The sequence below is a fragment of the Physella acuta genome, unplaced genomic scaffold (genome assembly GCF_028476545.2).
Source record: "Physella acuta isolate Inbredline_101_S28 unplaced genomic scaffold, ASM2847654v3 ptg000017l, whole genome shotgun sequence".
Lineage (NCBI taxonomy): Eukaryota > Metazoa > Mollusca > Gastropoda > Physidae > Physella > Physella acuta.
In genome coordinates, this window is record NW_026731537.1 from 722540 (window position 1) to 745352 (window position 22813).

General features: G+C 41.3%; 3 protein-coding genes across 3 annotated transcripts in view; 1 reads left to right on the plus strand and 2 right to left on the minus strand.

Annotated features, from left to right (window-relative positions):
• The window catches only part of LOC131938670 (uncharacterized), a 51997-nt gene extending 40894 nt beyond the window's left edge, over nt 1-11103 (minus strand). Inside the window, exon 1 of the mRNA XM_059296800.1 lies at nt 10805-11103. The gene's annotated coding sequence lies outside the window, so the exon portion shown is untranslated. The remainder of the gene's footprint in view (nt 1-10804) is intronic.
• Nucleotides 11104-14605: 3502 nt separating this feature from the next.
• Nucleotides 14606-16304, minus strand: LOC131936927 (uncharacterized). Its single transcript, XM_059294061.1, has 2 exons — nt 16195-16304; nt 14606-15359 (listed from the first exon to the last, which is right to left on the minus strand). Exons 1-2 carry the CDS (start codon nt 16199-16201, stop codon nt 14959-14961), a joined length of 408 nt encoding a protein of 135 aa, XP_059150044.1. The 5' UTR covers nt 16202-16304; the 3' UTR covers nt 14606-14958.
• A 4188-nt stretch (nt 16305-20492) lies between these two features.
• On the plus strand, nt 20493-22222 carry LOC131937673 (uncharacterized). Its single transcript, XM_059295282.1, has 2 exons — nt 20493-20635; nt 21739-22222. Exons 1-2 carry the CDS (start codon nt 20629-20631, stop codon nt 22167-22169), a joined length of 438 nt encoding a protein of 145 aa, XP_059151265.1. The 5' UTR covers nt 20493-20628; the 3' UTR covers nt 22170-22222.
• Nucleotides 22223-22813: the final 591 nt, after the last annotated feature.

Consider the following 22813-nt stretch of genomic DNA (forward strand, 5'->3'; position numbering starts at 1 on the left):
AGATTGATGTCTAAGACATGTAAGAAACGTCAGTGCTGGTAAGATAACGTATCCTTCCAATAATGATCTTATTCTTCCAGCCCAAATTTTACAGTCGGCGAGGTCTAGGGTTAGATAAATGTGTTTGTAAGTGCCTCAATCCGAGCCTCTTTCAAATGTTTATTGCCGGGAAAAAAAACATTTATTAAAAGGATGAGAGGAAGTAGGGGGGGGGGGGGTAGGTGAGGGGGGGGGGGCGGCATAAAGCGTTCTGAATTTTGTAGCCCGACTTCAAGAGGCTAAAAGAATCCATTTACATTTTTTATATTTAATAGTTTTCACAGATTTTTGTTTTACAAGCTAACTCAAATTATATGAGAGACAACTGTAGCACAACATCACCTGACCATAACATCACCTGACCACAACATCACCTGACCATAACATCAACTGCCCACAACATCGCCTGACCGCAACATCACCTGACTACAACATCAACTGCCCACAACATCTCCTGACACAACATCATCTGACCACATCACCTGACTACAGCATCCCCTGACTACAACATCACCTGTCCACAACATCACCTGACCATAACATCACCTGACCATACAATCACGTGACCACATCACCTGACCACAACATCAACTGCCCACAACATCACCGCACCACAACATCATCTGACCACATCACATGACTACAACATCCCCTGACTACAACATCACCTGTCCACAACATCACCTGACCATAACATCACCTGACAATAAAATCACGTGACCACATCACCTGACCACAACATCACCTGCCCACAATATCACCTGACCACAACATCACCTGACTACAACATCAACTGACCACAAACTCAACTGACCACAACATCACCAGCCCACAACATCAACTGACCACAACATCACCTGCCCACAACATCACCTGACCACAACATCACCTGACTACAACATCAACTGCCCACAACATCACCTGACCACAACATCAACTGACCACAACATAACCTGACTACAACATCAACTGCCCACAACATCACCTGACCACAACATCACCTGCCCCCAATTTCACCTGACCAAAACATCACCTGACCACAACATCACCTGACTACAACATCAACTGCCCACAACATCACCTGCCCACAACATCACCTGACCATAACATCACCTGACCACAACATCACCTGACCACAACATCACCTGACCACAACATCATCTGACCACATCCCCTGACTACAACATCCCCTGACTACAACATCACCTGCCCACCATATCACCTGACCACAACATCACCTGACCACAACATCACCTGACTACAACATCAACTGACCACAACATCAACTGATCACAACATCACCTGCCCACAACATCACCTGACCACAACATCACCTGCCCACAACATCACCTGACCACAACATCACCTGCAAACAACATCAACTGACCACAACATCATCTGACCACAACATCACCTGACCACAACATCACCGACCACAACATCAACTACCCACATCACCGGACCACAACATCACCTGACTACAACATCACCTGACCACAACATCACCTGACCACAACATCACCTGACCACTACATCAACTGACCACTACATCAACTGCCCACAACATCTCCTGACCACAATATCACCTGACCACAATATCACCTGACAACATCAACTGACCACAACATCACCTGACCACAATATCACCTGACCATAACATCACCTGACCACAATATCACCTGACCACAACATCACCTGACCACAACATCACCTGCCCACAACATCACCTGCCCACAACATCGCCTGACCGCAACATCACCTGACTACAACATCAACTGCCCACAACATCTCCTGACACAACATCATCTGACCACATCACCTGACTACAGCATCCCCTGACTACAACATCACCTGTCCACAACATCACCTGACCATAACATCACCTGACCATACAATCACGTGACCACATCACCTGACCACAACATCAACTGCCCACAACATCACCGCACCACAACATCATCTGACCACATCACATGACAACAACATCCCCTGACTACAACATCACCTGTCTGTCCACAACATCACCTGACCATAACATCACCTGACAATAAAATCACGTGACCACATCACCTGACCACAACATCACCTGCCCACAATATCACCTGACCACAACATCACCTGACTACAACATCAACTGACCACAACATCAACTGACCACAACATCACCAGCCCACAACATCAACTGACCACAACATCACCTGCCCACAACATCACCTGACCACAACATCACCTGACTACAACATCAACTGCCCACAACATCACCTGACCACAACATCAACTGACCACAACATAACCTGACTACAACATCAACTGCCCACAACATCACCTGACCACAACATCACCTGCCCCCAATTTCACCTGACCACAACATCACCTGACCACAACATCACCTGACCACAACATCACCTGACTACAACATCAACTGCCCACAACATCACCTGCCCACAACATCACCTGACCATAACATCACCTGACCACAACATCACCTGACCACAACATCACCTGACCACAACATCATCTGACCACATCCCCTGACTACAACATCCCCTGACTACAACATCACCTGCCCACAACATCACCTGACCATAACATCACCTGACCATAAAATCACGTGACCACATCACCTGACCACAACATCACCTGACCACAACATCACCTGACTACAACATCAACTGACCACAACATCAACTGATCACAACATCACCTGCCCACAACATCACCTGACCACAACATCACCTGCCCACAACATCACCTGACCACAACATCACCTGCAAACAACATCAACTGACCACAACATCATCTGACCACAACATCACCTGACCACAACATCACCTGACCACAACATCACCTACCCACATCACCGGACCACAACATCACCTGACTACAACATCACCTGACCACAACATCACCTGACCACAACATCACCTGACCACTACATCAACTGACCACTACATCAACTGCCCACAACATCTCCTGACCACAATATCACCTGACCACAACATCACCTGACAACATCAACTGACCACAACATCACCTGCCCCCAATTTCACCTGACTACAACATCACCTGACCACAACATCACCTGACTACAACATCACCTGACCACAACATCACCTGACCACAACATCACCTGCAAACAACATCAACTGACCACAACATCATCTGACCACAACATCAACTGACCACAACATCACCGGACCACAACATCACCTGACTACAACATCACCTGACCACAACATCACCTGACCACAACATCACTTGACAACATCAACTGACCACAACATCAACTGCCCACAACATCTCCTGACACAACATCATCTGACCACATCACCTGACTACAGCATCCCCTGACTACAACATCACCTGTCCACAACATCACCTGACCATAACATCACCTGACCATACAATCACGTGACCACATCACCTGACCACAACATCAACTGCCCACAACATCACCTGACCACAACATCATCTGACCACATCACCTGACAACAACATCACCTGTCCACAACATCACCTGACCATAACATCACCTGACCATACAATCACGTGACCACATCACCTGACCACAACATCAACTGCCCAAAACATCACCTGACTACAACATCACCTGACCACAACATCACCTGACCACAACATCACCTGACAACATCAACTGACCACAACATCAACTGCCCACAACATCTCCTGACACAACATCATCTGACCACATCACCTGACTACAGCATCCCCTGACTACAACATCACCTGTCCACAACATCACCTGACCATAACATCACCTGACCATACAATCACGTGACCACATCACCTGACCACAACATCAACTGCCCACAACATCACCTGACCACAACATCATCTGACCACATCCCCTGACTACAACATCACCTGTCCACAACATCACCTGACCATAACATCACCTGACCATACAATCACGTGACCACATCACCTGACCACAACATCAACTGCCCACAACATCACCTGACCACAACATCATCTGACCACATCCCCTGACTACAACATCACCTGTCCACAACATCACCTGCCCATAACATCACCTGACCATACAATCACGTGACCACATCACCTGACCACAACATCAACTGCCCACAACATCACCTGACCACAACATCATCTGACCACATCACCTGACTACAACATCCCCTGACTACAACATCACCTGACCACAACATAACCTGACCACAACATCACCTGCCCACAACATCACTTGCCCACAACATCACCTGCCCACAACATCACCTGCCCACAACATCACCTGCCCACAACATCAACTGCCCACAACATCTCCTGACACAACATCATCTGACCACATCACCTGACTACAACATCCCCTGACTACAACATCACCTGCCCACAACATCACCTGCCCACAACATCACCTGACCACAACATCACCTGACCACAACATCACCTGACTACAACATCACCTGACTACAACATCACCTGACCACATCACCTTACCATAACATCATCTGACCATATCACCATCCATTAGGTGAGCTATAATTATTTGTCACATGAAGTGACGTGACAAAAAAACATGTTACATTTAAACCGCCGTCACAATTTTATATCAACTATTTAACTTAACTGAGAAAATTTACATAACATTTTGATTTGTCAGTCAGTCAGTTTGTGGTCAAATCTTGCTTGTAACACACATTTTGTTTTTAAACTTTGCCCTGCTCCTAATTTTTTTTAAAATTATTTACAATTTAAATTAGTCATTGAATACAAATGTGAATGCTAATCAAAGAAGGTTAGATAACTCATCTAAGAAGTGTCGCTTCCTCACGCAATCAGCTGAGTTACCGTTGCTGACCAGTGCTTAGAGTGAGCAGAGGGGTCATGGTCAGAGATCAGAGAGTACTCACGTGCCGTGTCTTATATGACGAAATATTGGCTACACAATGTCTCGTTAGCTACTGATACGTTTTAAAGCAAATTCTTAGTGTGGCTATTGATATCGACCTCTAGCAGCCACAATGTGTTCTCGATCTAGTTGATTGTTAAGTGTGTATCGATTCAATGTTTCGTTCAACCAAGTACTAAATTGTAAAGAATGAAACGTTTGTATAAATGAAGAGGGGGTGACCTGCCCTAAACTTTCTCGTATATTAGATATTTTTTTTTAAATAATCGCATTGCAAAAAGAATTGCGCACTACTTGAATGTAAACAATAAAGCGGAAAATTAGTGATTCATAAAGGAAACATCGATTAATTATTAAAAACTTAATTAAACATCATATACAGCCAAATTTGATGTCATAACAAATCGTCATCAAGTTTATCCGGTACAAGTAATATTTTTATCCGAAATCGGAAATAGCGTCAAGTAATACTTCCACTTCACCGGAAATCACTCCAAATTTGACAGAGTCGAGACAATAAGATCTGTCACCTATGTATAAAATGTCGCCCACCTATCTGAAATGGTACTCAAGTTATCGGTATTTTAGAAAACAGAGTAAAGTACCACTTCCGTTTATCGGAGTTAACTCAAATATGTTAAATAATTCAAGTATAAAAACTTATACTTAAATATGAAATTTCTTCTAGCTAACTGAAACAGTACTTGACTTAATAGTGTTCATGCTAAAATAAAGTACCCCTTCCGGTTAGCGGAAATCGTTCAAATTTGATACAGAACTACACATTTGATATAACATTTATAAATGAGATTTCCTCAACATAACTGAAAAGGTACTCAAGTGATTGTGTTCTACGACAGGCAGACACACAGACATACAGGCACACAGACCTACAGGCATACAGACATACAGGCATACAGACATACAGGCACACAGACATACAGGCATACAGACATACAGGCAAAACTGCAAAACTAAGTTCATCCTACTCAGGGAGGTGTAAAACGTTGAGATTTGTCAGAATTTCGTTTTCCATTTTTGTGCACGACTACCCTACTTCTATAATTCGTATACAAGAAAAAAATATACCTACACGCTTTTAAAGGCTTTACAAAAGTGAATTTATTTTCTTTAGCTAAATTGACAATAGAACTTGTGGCTAAAGGCTACAGATAGGCTATCATCGAAGATGCGTTAGGCTACTGGTTACGAAACTTAAGGCTGAGGCAATTAAAAGAAAACTTGATGAATTTGAGACTAGAACTAAAATACTGAGCGGGTGAGGGGGTGAGGGGCGGTAATAACGGGACAAATTTCCCCCAGTGAGTATGAGCAGACTACTCACACTGGTAATGAGTAGCGTTCAAGTGGAGAGTGGAAGAAATAATAGCAACACCCTCGGCTCATAGGCCGCCTCATATATTGACTATCGCTTATTGATTCATTGAACATCAACAGAAACATGTCTCATAGTTTCTAGTTTAGTGGGTTGTCGCGGGCGTTCCTGGGTTGCTGGGTTGTTGCTTTAGTTTCTAGGTTAGTGGGTTGTTGCTGTCGTTTCTGGGTTGTTTTGGTTTAAGAGCTTTTATTTGGTATTGCCCTAGATCAATCGTAAATCTGTCTCCAACTATTTCTACCTAGACACAGATATATATTTTATTTTCACGTGCACTTTTCGTCACTCCCCGTCTCTATTTGACCCACTCCCCGCCACTATTTGCCCCCCCCCCCCCCACCCGCCGCTATTTGCCCCACTTCACCCCACCCACCACTATTTGACCCACTCCCCGCTGCTATTTGCCCCCCACTCCACGCCACTATTTGCCCCACTCCCCGCCACTATTTGCCCCACTCCCCGCCGCTATTTGCCCCACTCCCCACCGCTATTTGCCCCACTCCCCGTCGCTATTTGCCCCACTCCCCTCCACTATTCGCCCTACTCCCCGCCACTATTTGCCCCACTCCCCGCCGCTATTTACCCCACTCCCCGCCACCATTTGACCCACTCCCCACCATTATTTACCCCGTACATAATCTCAAAGCAGAAACCTTTCTCACCTGCTCTTAATTTTTCTGTGGGACGAGGCAATGACGTCACGTTCAGAACTGGGGTAAATGGGGGGGGGGGGCGACGTTTTACCTACACCCCTCTTCCCCCTTACCCCTCCCCCCTCCCCCTCCCCCATCGATCAGCTGAGATACATCAAAACCTAGAAATATTTCTTGCTAAAAGTGGCCCCATTCAAAAATCCATTCCAAGCTTTTCTAAATGTGTGCTCATACCGAGAAGATTAGCCACGCAAGCATGTAAGAATAATCGTCCTAGTATAATAAACTTAAGTTTCTGAACGGGGACAACTGTACGTACATGGGCCGATTCTTTTATAAAAACTATGTGACAAATGCAATGCAAGTATAAAAGAACCTTAGAAAAATGTGTATACAAGAACATCAGAAAAATGTGTATAAAAGAACATGAGATAAATGTGTATAAAAGAACCTTAGAAAAATGTGTATAGAACCCAACCAAATCTAAACGTAAACAACACCCAGATTAAAAGTAAGCGCTGATGTGTGTACGTCGTCTCAGTATAGCTAAACTCTACAGTAGATAAAACCTACACATACCACACATACCACACACCACACAAACTCACATACACCACACACACATACACCACACAAAACACAACACACACACACGCCCACGCACCACACACATATATACACTACACACACACATCACACACACACAGTACACACACCACACAAACTCACATACACACCATACACACAAACTCATATATATATATATATATATATATATATATATATATATATATATATATATATATATATATATATATATATATATATATATATATATATATATATATATATATATATATATACCCTGACAGAGGGATCACTATTCTATTCCCTAGGTTTAGGTTTAGATTATCAGGTCAGTGCATGCCTGGTCGAACCCAAACTAGTTAAAAACATAACCTTAGTCTAAACTTAAATAAAACAAAGCTAAACAATAAATAAAATGTATTTTTTTAAGGGAACTAAATATAAAATAGTTAATTTAAAAAAAAAAAGACTCAAAGGGACAAAAGAAAACAGACTAAACATAACCAAACATACTAAACAAAAAATTAGTTAGCCAAAGTTAGTCATCGTGGGGAACCCACAATAAAAATAATCAGGTAAAATACTATTAAAACACGCACACGTTCACACTAGTTTAGGAAACCCACCTAAAGATCCACTAAACCCACCTAAAGATTCACTAAACCCACCTAAAGATCCACTAAACCCACCTAAAGATCCACTAAACCCACCTAAAGATCCACTAAACCCACCTAAAGATCCACTAAACCCACCTAAAGATCCACTAAACCTACCTAAAGATCCACTAAACCCACCTAAAGATCCACTAAACCTACCTAAAGATCCACTAAACCCACCTAAAGATCCACTAAACCCACCTAAAGATCCACTAAACCCCGTGGCCTAAAATTACAACACCGCCACGGATTCAGAAAACACAAAACAAAATTTTAAATCAACACACCACGTGTGTACCAGACCTGTCCATGTCTACCATCTCGTTTTAGACGAAATAGAAAGATCGAGAAACACATCGGCAGCCGCTTTCAAATCCAAACATAAAGCTAAAATTATGTAAATAAACCGGGAGCGTATTACACCTCAGTCCTTCATCACATCCGAAGTATAGAGGACTTATTTTAATCGGGCAAAAATTATCAATCTAGATTTATCAAAATTAAGAGGTTTTATGCGTAATCCAGTCTGAAAAACTGGGCTTTGCAATTCTGTCCGTATGTCTGTGTGTCTGTCTGTGTGTGTGTGTGTCTGTGTGTCAGAGTTTCTTCCAGGCATCTCTTCGGGGGGGCTTCGCCCCCCCCCCCCCCCCCGAAAATTTTTTACCGCCCCCCCGAACGAAATGAAATTTATATAATTTATATAGAAAATATATACTTTTAACAGTGTCCGGCCCCCCCCCCCGAAGAAAGTTTACCGCCCCCCCGAAGATTTCAAGTGCCCCCCCCCCCGGTGAAAAAAGTCTGGAAGAAACACTGCTGTGTGTAAACATGATTACTTGAGTACCGTTACAGCTAGGTTGATGAAATTTCATATATAAGTATTTTATCAAAATCGTAGATCCGTCTCAACTTTTGAGCGATTTCCAATAACCGGAAGTGGTACTTTTTCTACTTTGAATTTTTCAAAAGCCTATAACTTGAGTACTATTTCAGATAGATAAATGAAATTGCACATGTAAGTATAAGATCTAATTCTCTACCTTATGTTAAATTTTGAGTAATTTCCGTTGACCGGAAGTAGTAATTTACGCTACTTCCGATTTCTCAAAAAGCTAATGTAAATTTTTAAAGTACTAATAATATTGCGCACTATTATGCGCTTTTTTTATTTGGCGTTCACTTGGTGTGCAATTCTTTTGTCTACGAGATTTTATTCTATATTTAAAATGGATTAAAAATCATGTCTATAGCCCGAGTTCCCATCCCCTGTTGTTTTATATAAGAATATTCGAGAAAGTTTAGGGGAGATCACTCCCGGTTTATTTAAAAATGGAATCTCGAAGAAAAAAGAATTGCGCACCAAATGAACAGCAAACAATGTGTTTATAATAGTGCGGAACATTAGTACTTTATAAATTCATATGCGTTTTTTAAGAAATCGTAAATAGCGTAAAGTACCTAACACTTTCGGTCATCAAAAATTTCTCAAAATTCGACAGAAAACAGATAATTAGATCTTTTACTTATTTGTGAAATTTCCTACATCTATCACAAACAGTTATAGGCTGATGAAAAAAATGTGAGTAGAACAAATTCCACTTCCGGTTACCGGAAATCGCTAAAAAGTCGATGCAGAACTACAAATTTGATTTAATACTTCAATATTAAATTTCATTAACTTAGCTGTAACGGTACTCCAGTTATCATGTCCACAGACACACAGACATACAGACAAGCAGACACACAAATACACACACAAACATACAGACAAGATTGCAAAATTAAGTTCATCCAACTGAGGGAGGCCTAATCGTCGAGATTTGTCATATTCTCTATTCCGATTTTTTGCACGATGACAATACTCCCCCTCGGTATACGAGAAAGTCGAAATGTTGAGAACACCTTTAAAAATGTGAGCGTTGTGTGTAGGCTACAACTGATTCCCCCCCCCCCCCCCCCCCACATGAAATATCTGTCCCTCGTTTATCATTTAATGAAGACAGCCACTCATCCGCTCACCCGGGGCGTCATAACTCACGAGCGATAGCTGTAATACGTTTCTAGCGGAACACTGCTGCACCTACTTCAGTGTTTAAACACTGTTAAACGCCTAGTGTTTAGGTTCAGTCGTTAATTTATTGTTTCGCTTAATTAGCTTGCTTGTGCTCCTGTCAGATAATTTAATTAACCTAATTAATCGGTTGTAAGAAGTAATTAACCTAGTTTAAATATTTTCAATAACAGATAAATGGCTCTTTTATTTTTTTTTCGCCTCAGACATGTAATTTATAGCGTCAGTTTGCCTTACATGTTCGCTTTAGTATTACAGTTAACAATATCAGCTTGTGAACTTTTAATATTTTTTTTCATTTTTGAACATTAACTTATATTCGAGCTACTGCTTGAACTTTATTATGAATATGATATCACACAAGGTTTAACAATTACCAATTAAATGTTTATAGATCTAGATATTGTTTTGAAATCATGCATATTTTGTATTTTAAAAATTGTAATAAAGTTTACAAAATGAAAAGTCGAAGAAAATATGAGTTGCGTGTAAAAAGATTATTTTGCTTACCCTCTTTACACCGCCGCAATTAGAAAAGCCAATGAGTCTCAGTCATTAAAATATGAATTAACTCCACACATGAACGCCACCAATCAAGGGGCAGAACTCTCGATGTTATACAGAGTTGCGCGCCCTGAGCACTTGCCGCAACATCGGCTACAATACGAAAACTTGAAACAGCCGCTTTCAAGCGCAAAAGGTGAGATAGATTTCTGGCCAAGGGACGCAACTCGTTTAGACCTGGCATCAAACGGGAGTCGAGCGACGGGTTAAAGTTTAAAGGTTAAATGTCACTTTCAAAGCTTAAACTGTTGCACGGATGGATTTGAAAAGTCTAGATCCACTTTTTAAGTTGCTGCTATTTATATGCTGTAATATGTGATGAATTTTAGCTGGTGTGTGGGGAAATATGTGGGGGCAATTGTGTGAGTGGGGGGGGGGCGTTTCGTCTCTCGCCCGTTTGCTGTGTTGTGATTAGTAGCCCATTCTTGATAGACAAAGTGCTCTAATTGATTATGCTAATTACTCAGGTGTTTTAGGTCTGACGTGGGCCTGCATCAAACACGCGGCGGAGTGGGAGTGGGGGTGGGGGGTAGAACAAAATGGCGGCGATTGATGCGAATGTGCGAAGATGAAATTTGGTCACATTAAAACGTTTTTGGCTACGGGCAGTGCCAGAGTGTATTAGCGTTAAAAAAAACATCTAAATTTGTATTCGTAGTTATATGTGGGTCTCTTAGTTTTACAGGTGTGTTATACGTGGGTCTCATTGTTATACATGTGTGTTATATGTGGGTCTCATAGTTATACAGGTGTGTTATACATGGGTCTCATTGTTATACATGTGTGTTATATGTGGGTCTCATAGTTATACAGGTGTGTTATATGTGGGTCTCATTGTTATACATGTGTGTTATATGTGGGTCTCATAGTTATACAGGTGTGTTATATGTGGGTCTCATAGTTATACAGGTGTGTTATATATGGGTCTCATAGTTAAACATGTGTGTCGTAGTTACAAACGTGTTTCATAACTCTATTCTAAACGTATTTTGCACTACGAACTTGGCCTTGCATGAAATCAGATGAAATGTTCCGTCTACTGTGGGCCACTATGGTTGTGCGGGCCCACCGTTTTTTTTTTAGCTGTTTGATTTGTCAGAACATACAATGTTCATTAGCAATCATTTGACGGGGCTTTGAGACTTGGTTTTAGTAGGCAATTAATCCATACCTTCTGCGCCGCTAATTCTTCTTTTGATTCTATTGTTAGATGTGGATTTGGTAGGCTCTTCTCACGCCTTTAATGTGGGTGGGTGGGGGGGGGGAGTGGGGGCTATGTTGGTGGGGGACTATGTGTGGGGGGGGGGGGGGCTCGAAGATCGAATACGGGATAGGTGAGCAGCAAATAGAGGGGGTGGGGCTAATATTGGGGGTGAGGGGGCTGGTATGGTTATAACAACAATGCTATTTATAGAACTTACGTGGGAGTTTCTAAGCAAGTACCCATTAGGATCTAAAAATAGTTTAAATATTGCACTATAATTTAGGGTGTAGTAGATGTTCTGCTACTTTAGTAAAGTAGCGTCGTTAAAGTCATGTAGCATCCTTACAGTAAAGTCATGTAGGGCCTTAAAGTAGAGTAACAAAGTTTCCTTACAGTAAAGTCATAAAGCGAGTCATGTAGCGCCCCTCCAGTCAAGTTATAAAGCGCCCCTCCAATCAAGTAATGTACCGCCTTCACAGTTCAGTTTGAAATTAATTTTGAGGCTGCTTTAGAGCGCCTCCTATCGGATTATCTCCTGGCGTGTTCAGGTAGATACAAGGGAAGATAATCCTCTTGCGGTAACTCGTCCAAATTTGATGAGATCTGATGCTCGCCTCAACCTTCACGTTTTTCTCTTTCTTATCGCCATCTTTTTTTCTAGAGCTACTTTTTTACGTCAACGGTGGGGTATTTGTAGATGGGGTATTTGTTAGAGGTGTATTTTTAGGTGGGGCATATGTAAAGACCATCTGAAGTAAACTTTTATTTAATTACTTTTAACAAATTCTTAAACTTACCAACCGATTATTGAAGGAAGAATCGGCACAACGAATTGAACTCTACCTATGTCGCATGACGCATCTATTTAATAACGCCAACGTAGTTTTCAACCATCCTATGTTTAACCAATCCGTTTAATAATTGTTTTGTTGTTACATTTTTAAATTGCACACCTTGGTAATCCCCCACCCCAAAAAAAAGCATCACCCCCGCACCGAATCATACAGTGAGATACGTATTACAGGCAGGGGCGGAACTACAGTGCCGCCAGACCCCGCAATGCGGGGGGGCCCACGACGTTTAGGGGCCCAATTCCGACCAAAAAAACAATGAATTTTCTTTTCATAAAAAATGTTTTTTGTGCACCTTGATAGTAGTTTTGTAAAACAAATAACAAGTCTACTGTAGCAGTGATTGTTCTACAGTGACTAACACACACTGTTGCGAAGAAAAATATAAAATCTACAAGAGCTCTACTTTGAAAGATAGGCAAACGTTCACACTACTTCAGTAGCGTAGCGAGGGGGGGGGGGCGGGGGGCGGGGGGGGGGGACATATGTCCCCGGGCGCCTACCTTAGGGGGGGCGCCAAATTGAAAGTTTGAGGGGGGGTGCAAATGAAAAGTTCGAGGGGGGGTGCAAAACGAAAGTCTGAGGGGGGGGGTGCAAATGAAAAGTTCGAGGGGGGGGGGGTGCAAATCGAAAATTTGCTCCCAAGGGGGCGCCAAATTGAAAGTATGTCCCCGGGCGCCGGGAAGGGTCGCTACGCCTCTGCACTACTTCCATGACTTACTGCCCTTCATCAAAACACGGGTGCCCATAAAGCTCATTTAAATAGTTTTGTACTATGTAAATTAAAGAGTCATTTATTCTCTTAATTATTATTTAAATAAGGCATATTAAAGAATCCTATAGCTTTAAAAATGAATGTTTTCAAAACTAATAATATAAATACAAAAAATCATAAAAATAAACATAACGCGAGAAACCATTTCAAAATCAAGCTTATGTGTTTATATAATTTTGACCAGCCAGCAATGTTAATATTTCAGTCTGCGATATAATCGTAAGTTTGAAAGCGGACTTTAAACCCCAACCAAGAAGAAGAAAATGTTGTCACAATTTTCGGTAAACATAAAGTCGTAATACAAACATTTGTTAAACATGATTATTGCGGCCCCGAAATGTTTTCTGGTTCGTTATCTCAGAGTGGTTATACATTGCAATAAAATAGATTAAAATACTCAGGTAATAGACAATTTAAAATTTTGAGAAGCGGGCTACTTATATATATGTATGTATATATATATATATATATATATATATATATATATATATATATATATATATATATATATATATATACATATAGGGGGGCCCAAAATTTGTTTTTGCGGGGGAGCCTTTTTTTTCTAGTTCCGCCACTGATTACAGGAAGATATACTCAACATGGAGAAATCATTTTGACCAGTTTTTAATTATTAGAAATATTTTTTTTTCATTAATTTTGACAGCTTGGCTGCTTGCCGAAAATTAGTGAACAAGCCTTGTCTTAAAAAATTAAACATGTTGTCAATGGTATGATTAACTAGCAGCGGAGACAACTCAGAAAATGTAGTAGTCTACAAGTTGGCAACACTTGCCTCCCTTGAGTGGCTAAAACGATTTTCGAATACCTGTAAATTCAGCAGTGTGTTGATGGAGAAGGGGGGGGGGGGGGTACTGACATCACTCACTCACAAAAATAAACAAGGGTTGTTTTATTAATTAGAATTTTATTAATTATATTAAATCAGCAACATTATGTTTCCTTGATTGACATCTATAGCTATCCTGTAACTTTCTGTTGTGTCTGTTGATATGTTTGTGGTTTTCCTCTGATATTCTGGTAGGTTCTTGTTTTCTTATGGTACTGTGGTGGTTTTCTGGTGGTTGTTGACTTCCTGTGGTGGTTTTCTGGTGGTTGTTGATTTACTGTGGTGGTTTTCTTGTTATATTTTGTTGATCTTCTTGTAGTTACGGTTTTCCTGTGGTATTTTGGTTATCTGGTGGTGCTTGTATTCTGGTGGAGTTGTGGTGGTTTTCGGTGGAGTTGTGGTTTTCCTGTGCGGTGGGATTTATTTCCCCGCCCCTCCCTGGTAGTCCATGATGAGGGACTGGACGTACCCTGCCGCCTGCTGGTAGAGGGCGCCGGCCGTGGACATGGCGCACTGGCCCAGACACTTGGGCAGACAGGTGGTCAGCGAGGCGCTGCAGTTGTCCAGAAGATCCGTCTTGCCGGCCCGGCAGGCGTCCAGCTCGGCGCCGCACTGGATGCCGCAGGTGTCGCCACAGGTGCAGACGAGCGAGCAGACGCCGACACAGGTCTGGCTGACCTTCTGGCAGACGTCAGGGATGTTGATCGGCAGGAACCTGCAGGTCTGGGACCACTGGTCGCAGACACCTGTGCAGGTTTGGTTACAGGGAGCAGCCATGGTCACAGCTAGAGCTGCAGCTAGAATCATCAGCGTCGTCATTGCTGCGACCGGAAGAAAACATGACTTAAAACTAAATAAAGCATGAGTTAACACTGAATGAAATATGACTTAAAACTAAAATGAAATATGACTTAAATCTAAATGAAGCATGACTTAAATCTAAATGAAGCATGACTTAAAACAAAATGAAACATGACTTAAAGCAAAATGAAACATGACTTAAAACTAAATCAAGCATGACTTAAAACAAAATGAAACATGACTTTATGGGACGGCGTGGTTGAACGGTAGGGCAAGTAAAGGCGGCTGGGGGTAGTGCTGACCACAATATCCCTTCAGATGCCGTGGTCACAGAAATAGGTGAACTCTACTTCACTTGTGCAATAGACCGTTCGAAAGGCAAATTTAATTAATATAACTTTAAAATATGACTTAATCAAATATCAATCTTTGGCATGACTTACAAATGTATACATGACTGACGAGCAAATTAGTGTAAGTGCTCACACTTTTTGTCAAGCAATGTTACCATACCCCACCCTATCCACCAACATACCCATATCCTGAAATTAAATTAATCTAACTCTAAATCACAAAACCTACACCCTAAACCACAAAACCTACTACCCAAACCCCAAAACTTACACCCTAAACCCCAAAAGCTACATCTTAAACCACAAAACCTGCACTCTAAACCACAAAACCTACACTCTAAACCACAAAACCTACACTCTAAGCCCCAAAACCTACACCCTAAACCACAAAACCTACACCCTAAACCACAAAATCTACCCCCTATAAACGAACCACACACGTTCAACTACCTGCCCTAGCGATATTTGAAAGCACGTAAAGTAGACATAGGTGAGTACTTACAGTCCATGTCTCCTGATACAAATTCACGTGTCTTCAGGTGTTCACACTGGTCCAGTTGAGAGAGGACGGGTTTATATCCCGTGGGTCCAGTCCTACTGGCGCGTACTGGCAGGCCTAACACATTTACATACGTGTGTCACTTGGCACTCACCCTCGTCTCATCTTTCTCGCTGACGACAGCACGTGCATCCCGCTTCATTAGCTTCTCGTCACGCACCAGTGGACACGACCCTGCGTGACGTCAAGACACGCGGTGGCTGGTGCACCTGACGTATGACGTCACCTGGTGGAATCGCCGTCCTCAAAGAGGAAATATTGTTCATCTAATTAATAAAAGGTGGTTCATCTAATTAATAAAAGTTGTTCATCTAATTAATAAAAGTTGTTCATCTAATTAATAAAAGTTGTTCATCTAATTAATAAAAGTTGTTCATTTAATTAATAAAAGTTGTTCATCTAATTAATAAAAGTTGTTCATCTAATTAATAAAAGTTGTTTATCTAATTAATAAAAGTTGTTTATCTAATTAATAAAAGTTGTTTATCTAATTAATAAAAGTTGTTCATCTAATTAATAAAAGTTGTTTATCTAATTAATAAAAGTTGTTCATCTAATTAATAAAAGTTGTTTATCTAATTAATAAAAGTTGTTTATCTAATTAATAAAAGTTGTTTATCTAATTAATAAAAGTTGTTCATCTAATTAATAAAAGTTGTTTATCTAATTAATAAAAGTTGTTCATCTAATTAATAAAAGTTGTTCATCTAATTAATAAAAGTTGTTCATCTAATTAATAAAAGGTGGTGTTCATCTAATTAATAAAAGTTGTTCATCTAATTAATAAAAGTTGTTCATCTAATTAATAAAAGTTGTTCATCTAATTAATAAAAGTTGTTCATCTAATTAATAAAAGTTGTTCATTTAATTAATAAAAGTTGTTCATCTAATTAATAAAAGTTGTTCATCTAATTAATAAAAGTTGTTTATCTAATTAATAAAAGTTGTTTATCTAATTAATAAAAGTTGTTTATCTAATTAATAAAAGTTGTTCATCTAATTAATAAAAGTTGTTTATCTAATTAATAAAAGTTGTTCATCTAATTAATAAAAGTTGTTTATCTAATTAATAAAAGTTGTTTATCTAATTAATAAAAGTTGTTCATCTAATTAATAAAAGTTGTTCATCTAATTAATAAAAGTTGTTTATCTAATTAATAAAAGTTGTTCATCTAATTAATAAAAGTTGTTTATCTAATTAATAAAAGTTGTTTATCTAATTAATAAAAGTTGTTTATCTAATTAATAAAAGTTGTTTATCTAATTAATAAAAGTTGTTCATCTAATTAATAAAAGTTGTTTATCTAATTAATAAAAGTTGTTTATCTAATTAATAAAAGTTGTTTATCTAATTAATAAAAGTTGTTCATCTAATTAATAAAAGTTGTTTATCTAATTAATAAAAGTTGTTCATCTAATTAATAAAAGTTGTTTATCTAATTAATAAAAGTTGTTCATCTAATTAATAAAAGTTGTTTATCTAATTAATAAAAGTTGTTCATCTAATTAATAAAAGTTGTTTATCTAATTAATAAAAGTTGTTCATCTAATTAATAAAAGTTGTTTATCTAATTAATAAAAGTTGTTCATCTAATTAATAAAAGTTGTTTATCTAATTAATAAAAGTTGTTCATCTAATTAATAAAAGTTGTTTATCTAATTAATAAAAGTTGTTCATCTAATTAATAAAAGTTGGTTATCTAATTAATAAAAGTTGTTTATCTAATTAATAAAAGTTGTTTATCTAATTAATAAAAGTTGTTCATCTAATTAATAAAAGTTGTTTATCTAATTAATAAAAGTTGTTTATCTAATTAATAAAAGTTGTTCATCTAATTAATAACAGTTGTTTATCTAATTAATAACAGTTGTTTATCTAATTAATAAAAGTTGTTTATCTAATTAATAAAAGTTGTTTATCTAATTAATAAAAGTTGTTCATCTAATTAATGAAGTTGTATCAGTCGTGTGACTTCTAGCACCCACACACTGCCTGGTCGTACCTGGTTGTTGTAGCCCCAACATCATGAGCATATCACGTGACTTGTGACAATTGTGCGGGATTTTTTTGGTGTTGTTGCTGATGTTTTAGTTGATGCTATGGTAGATGGTGTGGGGGATTGTGTGGTAGTTGGTGTGGTAGGTGGTGTGGGAGGTGGTGTGGTAGATGTGTGTGACAGATGGTGTGGTACATGGTGTGGTAGATGATGTGGTACATGGTGTGGTACATGGTGTGGTACATGGTATGTTAGTTGGTATAGTAGATTAGTGAGCATAAATTTTTTAGTTGTTTTTTTTTCGAGATTTTCGTCACTCATCAGTTACTGTAGCCGTCCACTCCACCTCCACCCATCAGCCTGAGACAACACATTAACATTAAAACACATTTTTTCGGACACAATGGTAGCCTACCCTACACGCAATAAACTCTACTCATTAGAATTTGGTTTTGTTTGTTTTATTTTACCCCCGAATTATAATCAGTTCACATTACATAACAGGGGAAGTTAATCTCAGTGTATTCTGTTTTCAAACCAAGTTTAGTAAATACAACCCACCCACATGCACACACACACACACACACACACACATACACATACTATCTCCTTAAACACGCATTCAAAACTTCACCTCCACACACCACACACACGCGACAACATCTCGACTACACAGCCCACTCATCACAACATCTCACCCCCACCCAACCCACACATCACAACACATCCCACCACAAAGCCCATACATCACAACCCCCCCCCACACACACACACATCACTACACCTCACCCCAGACAGCCCACAACACATCATATCTCACCCCCTCACCCACACATATCAATACATAACTACACCTCACCCCACACAGCCCACACATCACAACATCTCACCACCCACACAACCCACACATCACACCTCATCCCCTCACCCTCACATATCAATACATCACTACACCTCACCCCCCCCCCACACACACACATCACTACACCTCACCCCACACAGCCCACACATCACAACACATCCCCACACACACCACAACACCTCACCCACACATATCAATACATCACAACACCTCACCCCCACACATGCCCACACATCACAAACCCTACTACCCCTACCAAAACAACGTTGAACTACATTTGGCCACCTGTGGTCATCTAATGGGCCACCTGCCACGGGCCATCTCTAAGTGGCCACCGCTGGTCCTGGCCGTGCTACGCCATTAGCACCTATGACGTCACCAGTGTCCGATGTCAGAAGCTCGGAGTTAAAAGTTTTCAAACACTTGGTTGTACAGCTCGGGTTACATCTGACACGAGTTCGTTTAGCCGGCTCAAATTGCATCCAGCTGTATGGTGACGCTACCCAGCCCTACCCTACCCTACCCTACTCTACCTTACCTTACTCTACCTTACATTACCTTACATTACCCTACCCTACCCTACCCAGCCCTACCCTACTCTACCCTACCCTACTCTACCTTACCTTACTCTACCTTACATTACCTTACATTACCCTACCCTACCCTACCCTACCCTACCCTACCCTACTCTACCTTACCTTACTCTACCTTACATTACCTTACATTACCCTACCCTACCCTACCCTACCCTACCCTACCCTACCTTACCTTACCTTACCCTACCCTACCCTACTCTACCTTACCTTACCTTACCCTACCCTACCCTACCCTACCCTACCCTACCCCATCCTACCCTATCCCGCCTTACACTACCCTAACCTACCCTAGCCTGCCCCACCCCACCCTACCCTACCCTAAACTATCCTACGCTACCCTATCCGACACCACTCTACACAGACCTACACTACCCCATCCTACCCTACCCTACCCCACCCTACCCTATCCGACCCCACTAACCTACAGTACCCTGCCCTACCCTACCCCACCCCACGCCACCTCACCCCACCCTACCCTACTATAAGTGGATAAATCGACGGATGATGGATGGATGGGGTGGATGGATAGACGAATAGACAAAAGGGCAGATTGTTGGACAAACGGATGGACGGACGGATGGACAAATGGACAGTAGTTTAGATGGATGGATGGAAGTTACATATAACGTTCTAAATTCTGCGACGTAGAGCTCAGTGATGTGGACAGGGTGACGCCCACTTCCGTCACGTGATAGGGGATCAAATGCCGGTTAGGGTTAATATCAGTAACACGACCACACCCCGAAGACACAAGTACTCCACAATTAATTAGCGTCGGTTTTTTTTAAACACCATCCACTCATAGCATTAATGGCTCTCCAACCAAGCGTGGCGTAACGGCCAATATAACCGTCTTCCTCCAAGCCATAGATTATCCCAGGTGATCTAGTTGTTACTGACCGCAGCTAACTCAACATTCAACATGAAAGGTAAGTTTACATTTTTACCTGTCGTTTTCTTGTGATGTGACCATGGTTTTAGCCGGTCTCAGTCGAGGTCTCAGTCGAGGTCTCAGTCGAGGTCTCAGTCGAGGTCTCAGTCGAGGTCTCAGTCGAGGTCTCAGTCGAGGTCTCAGTCGAGGTCTCAGTCGAGGTCTCAGTCGAGGTCTCAGTCGAGGTCTCAGTCGAGGTCTCAGTCGAGGTCTCAGTCGAGGTCTCAGTCGATGTCTCAGTCGATGTCTCAGTCGAGGTCTCAGTCGAGGTCTCAGTCGAGGTCTCAGTCGAGGTCTCAGTCGAGGTCTCAGTCGAGGTCTCAGTCGAGGTCTCAGTCGAGGTCTCAGTCGAGGTCTCAGTCGAGGTCTCAGTCGATGTCTCAGTCGATGTCTCAGTCGAGGTCTCAGTCGAGGTCTCAGTCGAGGTCTCAGACAGAAGTTATTCGACGATTGTCTCCCATGTGTTGTCGAAGAACAATCTACATTGCTTTCTGCTGTTGAGCTTGCTGCGGTGGTTCGATTTCTGGAACTCTTTGGTTTTTGGTAGTAAGAAAGTTTTACATTTTCCGCGGTCGATCAGCTGGTAGGATTAACTATCAGTTGGTTAAACATGACGGGATTAAAGATTAGTGGGTCAAACGTGATAGGATTAAAGATTAGTGGGTGTAGCTGCAGCAGGAGAAGATTTGAACCAGCTCTCTGGTTTCATCACGGTAAGTAGAGCTACAGCTACACACAATCTCCGGCTTCTGTGGAAAACATTCTCCGGCTTCTTATTTAAGTAAAGTTCCCTTTTCAAACCCAACTGTCCATAAGGGAAGTAGAGTTCATCTGTTTTAGTGACCTTGGTATATGAAAGGATACTGTGGTTAGCACTAAGCTCAGCCGTGTTTACATTGGCTAACGTGAGTTAGGTACCCACCTAAGCTGGGTGGACTCGAGACTTTTGGGTTAGCAGTCTAGCGCTCTACCGCTACACCACGCCGTCGTTTGTTGTTTTTTTTTGGTGGGGGGGTGTAAACCAGTCGTTGACTTTGTCAAGAGTTCAAGGTCGCTACCTTTTCTCAAGAGTTCAAGGTCGCTACCTTTGTCCCATTTCAGTTCTAGCCCTTGCCCTGCTGACCTGCCTGTCGACCCTGCAGACTGAGGCCACTCAATGCACGGACGCCTGTCTCGGACTCTGCCAGTTGCAGGAGAACGTTTGCAACAGCGCCGAAATCCCGGTCTTCAAGCAGTCGTGCATGAAGCAGGTGGAGACCTGCAAGGCCGTCTGCACCACCACCTGCGGCTGTGTCGACACCTGCATGACGGAGAGCGCCAAGGTGAGGGACGAGTGTAACGTAGAGGCCGCCGACAACGTGCTCAAGCAAGTCGGCTGCTACTTCAAGGGTCTGTTTGCCGAGAACACGTGCCGGGGCCAGTGTTTTGGTGAGAAGGCCAAGGAGGCGCTCCAACCACTGCTGGCTCAGCTCATGCAGGCCCTTGGGGGTCTTTTCGGCCAGGGTGGGGCTCCGCCAGCAGCGGCTCCCTGAAGCCACAGGTGAAAGGTCACTGTATTCAATGAAATAAATGTGACTGAGCTCAATTGAGTTGTGTGAGTTTTTTTTAAACTGTCTTGTGGGTTGTATCAGACACCAGGGGCGTGTTGCTTTTGGGTGAAAAAATATATATCATTGATAAAAACTTCAGCTGGATCTAGATCTAGCTCCGTTTTGTTCAATTTTAGTATCGAGTTACTCTATCCTTGCAATATTTAGTGAAATGAAAAAAATACAAGATTTTAACTACTACCTGAAAATTATCTATTTTATAATTTTTAGTAACTGGTCGTTCTGGCAATCTTACTTCAGTTGCAAAAGTTAATATTTCAATCTTAATTTAAATTTTCTTACCAAGTTTACACGACTAGCTTGCTGCGCGTACTCTAGATTAATATTGATAGAACCGTAAATATCTGCTGCTGCCCCCCCCCCCCCCACCTCACACACCCCTCACATGCCATCGTCACACAAGGAGCTGAGTGTATATGACAGTAGACCAGCAGATCTAGACCACACATTTCCAGAGACCCCTGAATCACCCAACTAGATGCCAGACGGTCTAACTTTACTGTCAAGCTCACTTGTAAGATGGGAAGAGCTTTTTGGGGTTTTATTTCAAGAAACAAAAATTTGTT